This window comes from Magnolia sinica, unplaced genomic scaffold (genome assembly GCF_029962835.1).
Source record: "Magnolia sinica isolate HGM2019 unplaced genomic scaffold, MsV1 ctg250, whole genome shotgun sequence".
Lineage (NCBI taxonomy): Eukaryota > Viridiplantae > Streptophyta > Magnoliopsida > Magnoliales > Magnoliaceae > Magnolia > Magnolia sinica.
The window spans coordinates 68,142-79,629 of NW_026682794.1; the positions used below are offsets into that span (position 1 = coordinate 68,142).

An 11,488-nucleotide genomic window follows, 5' to 3' on the forward strand; every position below is an offset into this window, starting at 1 on the left:
TATGCTCCTTATATAGCTTAGAAGGCGGCAAACCCTTTTTGAATTTCCATTAATCTTGGCGATCATAGGATGCCTAAATGTTATGGTACAAAATCATTTTTCAATCTTTCCAACTAAAAGAGATCTTCCAAGGTTGTTGTATGAAATCATTTTTAGATCTCTTAGTTGTCACGGGATCCTTCTTGTTGGACTTAGATTCCTCACAATGTATTTTTACTTTTTATGTTATGAGAAGAATATAATTTTCAAACTTCCATACTTATCATGAAAATAGTAATATATTTTGTGAAGAACTCTGTTTTGTATAAGATTGTGTTAAACAGCTTAGTCAAGCATATTCAAATAGCCATCGGATCCGGTCTTGATAGTCATTTATATACTTGTCAAATGCAGTACTTCAACCACACATGACACTCACATTACAACTACGTGTCAATTATCACAGTGCTTCAACTGTTGATGTATGTACCTCCCCGCGCCGCAATGCTTTCACAACGTGATATGAGATAAAAGACATCCGTAGTACACGAGTAAAATTTTCATCATTTGTACATGATATTGATGCGTGGTCGTATTTCATTGGCCTAGGTGTTAGCACCAGGACAGGTGTAAACCTTCCAAAGCTCAGCTCAGGTGGTCCATTCCAAGGTACACAATCGGAGACCTTGGGGAGAAATCCATTTCAAAAACTAATATGGGCCACAAGAAATTAATATATATGTTTCATTAGGGACGGTATTTTAATCCCTGTGTTATTTCCAAAACATGATTATGATCATAATGATAGTTGATATGTTTGGTGAATATTAAAAGTCTGATCAGATGCACGGTTTAGACTTCTTACAAACATAGGGATGAGCTCGAATGCATGAAAAAAAAACCATATATTTGAATTTATATTATCATTCAAAAATATTACTAATGCAGAAGGTGTTGTTTCTATTTACGGGAAACAGAAGGAATGAAGATTGCCACTACCCCGCCCGGCTTTAGCCACGGATGCCCAGTTAAGTGGGTGAGCCCACCATAACATATTTATAATATATTTATTTATTTATGCTGTTTATTTCTTTTCTCGCATCATTTTGAAATATGAGGGCAGGAATGAAGTAAATCTAACGCTCACGTGTATCATATCACAGATGACTTTTGAGTTTAGTACTCTATGCATTTAATACAACCCAAGCTTATTATTTGGTGTGGTACATTTGAGTGTTGGATCTGCTTATGTTTGTGTATATAACTTTTAATGACACGAGAGAAGGGATGGACGGCGTGGATAAACAGATACGTCACGGTGGGCCCGCCATAGAACTGCCCATTCGTGGCTAGAGAGATGGGCTTAGGCGGGGTAGTACGCAATGCGCGTCCTAACAGACGACGAAAAACGGCTGACGATTACCCCGAAGTTAGGCTTTGCTTTAATCTCAACAGTGAGTTTTTTTTTTTTCCAAATTACAGGATCTGAAGAGTAAAAAAGCGAGGATTCTGGAGATGGGTTTTCTACTTTTTCAGTCAGCTTAATCAGCTTTTTTTTTTTTTTTTTTGTTTTTTAAATCTCAGGGCTTAAACTGTTAAAAGGTAGAAATCTGGAGGTGGGGTTTTTTTTTTTTTTTTTAATCTTCACCGCTGAAAAAATCCGAGGTATCTCTACCACCAACTGGGTTTTGTTGTTGTTGTTGTTTTGTTTTGGGTCTTAATCAGCGATTTTCTTTTAAATATAAGGCATTTAAGAGTAAAAGGAAAGGAATCTGGAGTTGGGTTTATGTCATTGTTAAAGAAAGAAATTAAGGCATCAGATAGTTTGGTTTTTGCTGTTTGTGGGTCCTAATCAGTTAAAATTTTAAATCTGAGGGATTGAATAGTAGAAAAGGGGAGACATTTTTAGGTGGGTTTTTACTGCTATGGTAGAAACCAAGGTATTATGAAGTGGGGTGAAGTGTTTGGGTCTTGGTCAGTGAAAGCAAGGGAATCTAGAGGTGGGTTTTTACTGTTGGGGTTTAAACAGTAAGAAAAAGACAAGATTTCATCATACAGGGGCTGGAAAGGCAAAAAAGAAAAGAAAAGAAAATGAAGTAGATAGGGATTTGACTGTTTGGATTTTGATTAGTAAAGATAAGAGTGAAAACAAGGTAAAAAGGTAGTGTTTAGATTTTATTTACTGTCAGGGTTAAAAAACTTAGATTTTTGTTTTTTGGGTGTTAATTTCTGAGGGTGTTTGCTGTAAAGACTGCTTTTCAGGGGGTTTTTGATGACAGGATTTCACTTTCAGAGTACCCTTTCTTACCATTAATAGACACAAGGTTGTTTGGCTGGTTGTTGAGGTCCCTTTCATCTCCACAACCCAAACCCTAACTCTCCTTTCCATTGAATTCCCCTTTGTAACGCCTTTTTTCGTTCTTGCTTAGAGCTCCAATTCATTACTTCTGTTTTAGCAATTGGATTTTTCTTGCTGCCCAACTGAAGCTTCGATGTCTTTTTCAGCATAAGTCTTGGGTTTCCATGATTTCCATGGCATTTCAAGAAAGTCCCATTTCTTTTGCAACGTAATTACACTCGATTTCTCCTTCTTCTCTGTTTGGGTGCAATTCTCTTGGCCTTCTGTGTTTTCTGTTTGGTTCCTTTTGTGAATCTGACACCCGTTCTTGACTGCATCTCTAAGTTGTGAAATTCACAAGCCTTTACTATGTAAATATTTCTATCCTGCCAATTACCCAGCAGGTATGAATGCCACCCCAACAAAATATTCAGAAAACTACTTGAAAGAGATATTCTGGAATTTTTTATGTGTATTCATGGTTTTGGAGAGGATCTTTGCTTAGATAGAGTACTTGGGCAGGTTCGTTTCTGTGAGGATTATGGTCGGTGATTCGAACAAAGCCAGATGAGCGCTGATGAGACAAGCAGCGGCTCCTCGTGGAGTAGGGAGCAGGATAATTTATTTGAGGAAGCCCTGGTGTCATATCCTGAGGATTGCAGTGACCGCTGGGAGAAGATCGCCGCAGCTGTGCCGGGGAAGACCATCGACGAGATCAAACAACATTATGAGCTTTTAGTGGAAGACATCAACAACATCGAGGCTGGTCTTGTGCCTTTGCCTTGTTATGCATCTTCATCAGAGGGTTCAGCCGACCATGAGGGTGAAGGAGGGGCTGGTAGGAAAGCTGCCCATTTTGGGAATTTTCAGAATGATTCCAGCCATGGCGGGAAAGCGTCGAGGTCTGATCAAGAACGCCGGAAGGGAATAGCTTGGACGGAAGATGAACATAGGTAACTCATGCCATTCTTCTTCTTCTTCTTCTTCTTCTTCTTCTTTTCTCCTTATTGCTCTGCGAGTATAAAGATAGATTTCTGTTGAGAAAATTCTGAAAATATTTTTGGATATAGATTCGTTACTGTTGCATTACTTTATTGATTAGTGGATATGCACGTCTCCAATTAAATATTATGCTATTTAGAGAAGTTGGGGCTTATGATGTGGATTTAAAGACTGGATTGAATGGTCAGTTGGAATTGGAAAGTTCAAGTTGTTTCTAGGAATCCTAATGAAAACTCATTTCTATTTCATGTCTCTTATGGACTAGAGTTGCATGAGTCTTCTACTTAAGCTTCTGTTTCTGCTTCAGAAGCTCATGATATCTAGATGGTCAGGGTCCTAAAGTAGCTTATTTTTTGCAATTGTTCCAGCTTCCTTCCAGTTTTGGTGACTATGGTATTGGCCTAGGAATCAGTCGGGGCATTGGTCATTAAACCCAGGAAATGTTCTCTTCATCTTGAACATTTCCATACGTACATGATGAAAAACGTTGTTCGTATGCTTGCAAATTCTGTTACAATTCCAATTGCGCCCGTTTATTTGTTCTTTAAAATTTTATTCTTCTTTTTTACTTTTGATTAAATCATGAGTGTTAAAGTATAGGATATGTACGTACAGCTGTACATACTATAGATTGCTATATGGATAGATACATGTATATTTGTTAAGATCTCTACGTATCACCTGTCTATATATTCTTGTCATTCCCATCAACGAAAACATACAACAAATCTCCAAAATGTAGTCTCTAAAATAACATAGTACCAGGGCCGCAATTTTGATCTACTGTGACCAATCTCCGGTCACCACCATTCCTGCACTGCTGCTGAACCACCTCCACATACACCATCTCATTTCTGACCAATCTGCTGTTCATACATCACCACCTCAAATCTGAATCCACCAGCCTTAAACCCATCTGCCCGATCTGCCACCTCTGACCTTTGTGCTCCCCATTTCAAACCCATCTGAATTAGATCCACCTCCTGCCATTACCGACATCTGTGTGGCTGCTGCCATCAGCACTCCTTGCCCAATCTGCAACCCTATTTTCAACTTGCTATAACCCCATAGCACCCTGCGACTTCTTGTCCTGAACCCGTCGCTGCCATCATAAGATTGCTGTGATCGGACCCCTGTTCACCATTTGCAGATTCCATCATTCATTATTGCTAGCGTCACTTCCAAAAATCATAATTGTCATACCTGTCAGCACTGCCAATCCCCACCACATCCCATTACAGCTACATCTAAACCCATCCTGATCTGCTGCTGTTGTTGGAGATTGTTGATTTGTTATTCCATGCCCACACCACCTGTTGCCTCTTCCGCACTAGTTGCCACCTGTCACCAGTGCAATGATCGTGGATAGCAACTCAATTTGAAGATTGAATGGACCCTGTTCTCATCCCTGAACTGCACTTGAACTACATCGATCAGAAGTGCCAGATCTGATTTTCCCTCACATGCACCTGATCTGATCAACGCCACAACTGTCTCTGATAATCAAAATCCAATGCAATCAGCATCACCACTGCTGGAATCACCCACCGCTACTAGAACCTCCATTATTGCCGTCCAGATACGCTAATCCTCATCACCTCTGAGCTCCCTGCACCACGCATATCTGATAGAGCACATCTCCTGTTGTTAGAATGTAAGATATGTATGGAAAGCTGTAAATCTATAGCTGTACATACTATGGTAGTGACATGGATGGATCCATGCATACGTGTTAACGATATATTCTTGTCATTCTCATCGATGAAAAACATACAACTATTCCCCAAAATGTAGTCCCTAAAATAACAATAAGTGAGAGAGGAAATTGGGAAACAGCTTCCTTAGAAGTGAAAGATGGAAACTTGAGAAAATAGAAATGGTCCCTTCTAAAACAACTCAGCTCACAGCCATATCCACAAAATTAATCTAGTATGGTTTAGAGGTTCATAAATGATAAAGAAATGTTATTAGGGAGCATATGCAAGTGAAGGGGGGAAGTTACAATAGAAGCTTTTACTTTGTTCCACAAGATCTGAAGTTACTAAAACAGCAATTTATGACAAGTGAAAGCTACTTAGATGGATAAACCTTAGAAAAATGGTTGGCTGATTTTTCTTTCACAACATAAGATAGAACACTACCCTTGAATGTGACCATATTGTGGGTATCTCTTCAAATAGAATTTCTTGTCTTATCCTACGTAAGATGAGATGTTGCAGCCTTGTGAAACTCAAGAGGAGGATATTGAAGATTTGAGAGGTGCGTGTGAGAGAGAAGGGGGAGAGAGTTGTAGAGAATGTGAGGGGTTAGGGTTTCAGAACCTGAAGCATCTCCTTTTATTACCACAAGTCCACAACCATGTGGATAACATGTGGACATATTGGGCCTTTAACAAATGTCTAAGCTCAATAGCCTAGCTTACTAAACTCCTACAAACTTATTCGACTCTATTACAAGACCTATGCAACTGATCACAATACTTGATGTCTAACACTCCCCCTCAAGCTAGAGCATAGATGTTAATTATGACCAGCTTGTTACATATAGATGCACCCTATACATGTGGTAAACCCTTAGTGAAAACATTAGCTAACTGGGCCTTGGAAGGAACATGTTCCATAAGAATCTCTTTTGACACAATCTTCTCCCTGATAAAGTGGCAATTGACTTCAATATGTTTCGTCATTTCGTGAAATACAGGGTTATTGGCAATGTGCATGGCCGCCCGGTTGTCATAGTATAAAGTCATGGAAGTCCCATAAAAAAGGTGAAGTTCTTGAAGGAGAGAATCGACCCACAAGAGTTCACACACAATGTGGACTATACCATGATATTCAACTTCAGCACTAGATTTGGCGACCGCACTTTCTTTCTTACTTTCCACGTCACTAGGTTGCCTCCAATTGCAATATCCTGATGTCTATCTTTCATCTGGTAGAGATCTTGCCTAGTCTGCATTAACAAAGGCCTTGATGTGAAGGTGCCATTCAATCTGTAGAGGTGACCCTATCTTGCAGTACCCTTAATATAACTCAGAATATGGATGATGGCATCCCAATTTTGAGAGTGCAGTTATGCATAAATCGGCTAGCCATTCTTACAGCACAAGAGATGTTTGGTCGGGTAACAGCCAAATATATGAGTTTTCCCACCAGTCTTCTATACTTCTCGGCATCTTCAAGTAACTCGCCTTGGTCATAAGACAACTTTACATTTGCATCAGTGGGAGTGTCATAGGGTTTGCACTCCATCAATCTGGTCTCATCGAGGAGGTCGAGGGTATACTTCCTTTGGGATAGCATGATGCTAGAGTGGGACCTTGCTACCTAAATTCCTAGGAAGTAGTTAAGGAGACCCATGTCTTTAGTTTGAAATTGCTCCTAGATACAATGCTTCACATCGATTCTCCCATCTTCAATTCTTCAATGCTGCCTGAGATGATCATATCACACATGTACATGATAAAGATCACTACTCCCTTAGGTCTATGCTTTACAAACACAGAATGATTGACCCTGCATCAGCGGAAGCCATAATTCATAAGTGCACAACCGAACTTTTCAAACCAGGTCCGAGGAGATTGCTTTAATCCATAGATGGCTTTGCGTAGCATGCATACTTTGCCAGTCTACACCTGAGCAACAAACCCAGGAGGTTGCTCTACATATACTTCTTCAAAAACGTTGCCGTTGAGGAAAGCGTTCTTTACATCAAGTTGGTAAACGGGCCATGTCTTATTAGCAGTAATAGAAAGTTACACTTGAATAGAGTTTAGTTTGGCCACGGGTGAAAATGTTTTTTCATAATCCAAGCCAACTGTCTATGTGCATCTCTTAGCTACAAGGAGCGCTTAAGGTGCTCAATCAGCTCATCAGGACGATATTTAATGGTATAAACCCACCAACATCCAACTGACTGTTTTCCTGGAGGAAGAGTAGTTAGAGAGCAGATGCCTGTACAATTCATTGCGGAGATTTCATTTTCCTTCGCTTTCTTCCATCCAGGATGGGCCAGTCATCACGGAGAGAGGCAAGGACTACAATACAAGACGGGTTCAACGCAGAGGAACGATATGATGGGTGAGACGTTGATAAGAGACAAAATTAGAGGCAAGTGAGGGACTTGTGAAGACACTGAGTGGTATCAGGGACCTCATGTGGCGACGGTGGGCTAGAGGCCAATCACGTGATCTACTCTCAGTCCCATGAGGTGGAGTGGCTGGAACAACTAGAGACAAGGATGAGATGGAAAAAATGTGATGGAGAAATTCAAAGCTTTAGTAATTTTACTCACGGAAAGAAGATTCATGGGAAACTTGGGAACAAAGAGGACATAGTTTAAATTGGAGCTTGGGGAGGCAGTCCCTTTACCAAGGATTGAGGGATGGGGGGAGGGTTAATGTTACCTGAGCTGTTCACTTCAATGATGATCTAGTTCTTATTTTGCTACTCAAGTCAAGCCCCGATGAATGTAGGTTTGCTGCCAAAAACTTTCATTTTGCTATTCTGCTCTCTTTGCTCGGTTAGTGGCCTTGTGCTTGGTTAGGCATGGAAGGTACACTGATTGTCCACATGTTTTGGTCTTGGTAACTTGGACACGGACGTAGATGTTAGCCTTAGGTGCCAGAAATGGGTGTGATGTGTCAGATGTGGTGACTTTGAAATATGACATGCTGATACATCTTTTAGTCTTTTGATAGCATTGACAAATATGTTATTACAAATCTATTGGTTTATACCCAAGAATACATAGGACGAAATATCTTGATATTTGAAATATGAGTAATGCTACGACGATTTGCTCAGGGTTGAAGTTTGCATGAAATCCACTACATTCATCATTTATAGAAGATCATTGTAAGGCATGATCCTAGAAATCAGGCCCATCAAAAACTCAAGTGGACCATCCACACGGAATAGCGGAATATGACACACCATTGAAATCTTCTAGGGACCGAAGCAAAGTCTTGGATAAAGCAGATCTTTGGTTGTTTCCCTTCATCCTCCATTTACTCACCTTATGAATGGGTTGGATGTCATATTAACATCATAGTGGAGCCCCTAGAAGATTTCAATGGTGGATGTCTTTATTCTCACATTTTCCTATGGTGTGGCCCGCTTGAGTTTTGGATGAGCATGATTTTCAGGCTTACCTCCTAAAATGGGCTGGCTTAGGCGATGGATGAATTGGATGCTACATATACATCATAGAGAGCCCTTCATCCTCCATTTACTCACTTTATGAATGGCTCGGATGTCATATAAACATCATAGTGGGGCCCCTAGAAGATTTCAATGGTGGATGTCTCTATTGTCACGTTTGTCTATGGTGTGGCCCACTTGAGTTTTGGACTTGCATGAATTTCGGGCTAAGCTCCTAAAATGGGCTGGCTCAAGTGATGGATGGATTGGATTGGATGCCACATGTGCATCATGTTGGGCCCCTTGGAGATTCACGCTGGCCGCGCTAGAGGAGAGGACATGTGTCATTGTAATTTGGTGAATTGCTCAATGAATCGCCTCTGAGTGAATCGCTGTAGCACCACTCTTGAAATACGGTGAAATTATATGAATGGCACCAATAGATATAAAATGTTGATGGTTGTGACGAGCATAAGAATTTTTAAGACTTGTATCATTCTTGTTACATTAATATTGTTGTTGTTAGAATGATGTCTTGATCATACCCTTGAATGCAACGTCGCAACTCAGCTTAGATATCCTCCAACCTTTAGTTATTTGGTTTGTGGTACACTAGGTGTGGTTATGGCATACAATTTGGTGTTCCTTGGCATGATAAATTTGATTTTCTCCATTTAACTAGAATAAGTGGTTGAAACCCATATTGATGCTCATTAGGGAAGGTGTCCCTAGTATGGCCCATCCATTAGAATGGCCTCCTCTTGGATGGGCCATTGCCTGAAACCCATATTGATTTAGTGGGTCCAAAACATGCAAAAGGTCACCTACAATGGCCATTCATTGGACCATCAACGCACTTGTGGGAGCCATTTGAACACAAGAAAAATCGTATTTTGCACAAGCGAGGACATGTCCCCAAAATTTGATAGTTAGCAAGGATAACATGTCTTTACTAAAAAGGTGGGAAGAAATGAGGAAAGCTTGTCTTTAGTTTGGTGCACGCGTGAACATAATGTTTTGCACACATTTATTACATGGCAACCATCCAAGTTCAAGAACCCCTACCAACATTCAAGTGCCTTTTATGTGTCAATGTGCATATGTGCCTGGTCGACGCCATAGGTTTGCTCCCTATAGGTGTAGATTTAATTCCCTATGAATGATATGTGAAAAATTTGGGTGTACAGTCTTCATCATAGGTTTGCTCCCTGTAGGTGAGGATTTGATTCCCCTTCTTGGCGTTCCTTTTAATGGAAAAATCAAAAGCTGAAGGAATGAAAAGATGATCTGTGAGGCAAGTTTTGGTTATCATGAATCTTTTTATTGGCTACCAGTGATATCCAGAAATAGAGAAGTGAATTTTAATGATGATAAGCTGAGATTACACTGTACGCTCATAGATCTCAATGATTAGAATTTTTCTAATTAATGGAATAATACTTTGAACTTGATTATGAAGTTTACCGCATGGTCTAAGAGAAAGTAATATCCAACATTCATGAATCGGAAATTCTCATATCCGGATTATTCTACAAAAATCACTTGAGTTTATAGAAATTGTTCGTAATTCTCAACTTACTTTTCGCATATTTTGCTCGGGACTAGCAAAATGTTTGGTTGAGGTTGTGTTGAGGGTCAAATATTGCATATCGGACCGGTTATTGCATGGATTTACAAGCATGATACCGTTTAATAATCTGATTTAATCGTGTTTGTGATGCAGAGTGTATTTACAAGCATGAACTGAAAAAGGGAGCTTAAACCATGGATTTAACGCTCTGATGACACCCAAGGCAAGGGACGGACTCCAGGGGACCAAGATCGATGGAATTACACACCAGGGATCCGAGGAAATCAAGCCATTCATGTTAAAGAGGCCCGAAATTGGTGAAAAATGCAAGATCACATAGTTCTCGCCATCTGATTGGCTCAAAACTTCATACATGGCCTGAGGGCCATAAATTAACCGTACATATCAAATTTCAGCCCTCGGATCACTATGGAAGTACCCCAACTGACAGATCAGCCCATAAACCGTTGATTCTGGGCCCACCTGATATCTGAAGCTGCCTAAAATCTGGTCTTAACGCCTTAAATAGGGAGATTAATCGAATGAATGGTTTGGATTTTGCATATACATTACAGTGGGCCCCGTATTTACAGCATGCGTACATAACGTGTACACGTATGAGCCGCACCGAGCTAACTAAAGCGGGTCAGCGCCTGCTGACCCGCATCGTCTTCCTAAAACGGCAATTGCCGTATTAACGCAGGAAACGGACGGAACTGTCCGTTTGTACGGAAGCTAGTGGGCCCCATAAATTGTCCAAGTAGGAAATCCAAACCGTCCATGTCAGAGAATCGTAACCGTCAGTCCCCGGCAACGGCGCCAAAAACGTGTTCACTCCCCAAGTGCAGGGTTGTGATGTAGTAATAAACTCGGTAAGACCGAGGTCGAATCCACAGGGACTGAAACCTGTACGTTATCTGAAAAGAACAAGATCTAGATCTAGGCTAAGTTGAAATCTAAACCAATTGTGATGTGAGGAATAATGGTGAAATATTAATCTAATCTTAAAGAATTCGAAGGAAGGAAACTAGGGATTCAGAGGATCCACTTGTAGAGATCAGGGAGATCTTATGCCTGCTTCATGGATATTATACTGAACTTACTTGATATAGTTTTCAAGAGATGAAAGGTATAAGAATTAGGTATGATTCCATCACAAATCCATGCCTAAGAGACAAGGTAAACAATAGAACTTAGACCAATCCATAACCAACTAAAAGATGTATGAGTGTTAGGAAGGATTCCATCATCCAACTATGTACAATGAGATGATGGAGAACAACAGGGTTTCCGAACATCAAAATAAAAGGAAAGGAATTATTCAAGCCATCACAGATCTACTGTAATTTAAATCACAACAAACCATTAATGACTAAAAGAATTTCTTAAATCAAAACAAAGTCAATCAGTTCAGTTCAAATCAAACCTGTAGAAGCTCCCATCACGCCACAAGCTTCA

General features: G+C 40.2%; 1 protein-coding gene across 3 annotated transcripts; it reads left to right on the forward strand.

The window, feature by feature from the left end:
• Positions 1-1,280: 1,280 nt before the first annotated feature.
• Positions 1,281-3,289, forward strand: LOC131236170 (transcription factor SRM1-like). Of its 3 annotated transcripts, none has more exons than XM_058233302.1 (2): positions 1,281-1,433; positions 2,840-3,289. In XM_058233302.1, the coding sequence occupies exon 2, from the start codon at positions 2,885-2,887 to the stop codon at positions 3,272-3,274; it is 390 nt and encodes a 129-aa protein (XP_058089285.1). In that variant the 5' UTR covers positions 1,281-1,433; positions 2,840-2,884; the 3' UTR covers positions 3,275-3,289. The 3 variants fall into 3 exon arrangements, with proteins under 3 accessions (XP_058089285.1, XP_058089283.1, XP_058089286.1); XM_058233300.1 differs by lacking the exon at positions 1,281-1,433 and adding an exon at positions 1,795-2,721; XM_058233303.1 differs by lacking the exon at positions 1,281-1,433 and adding an exon at positions 1,795-2,546.
• Positions 3,290-11,488: the final 8,199 nt, after the last annotated feature.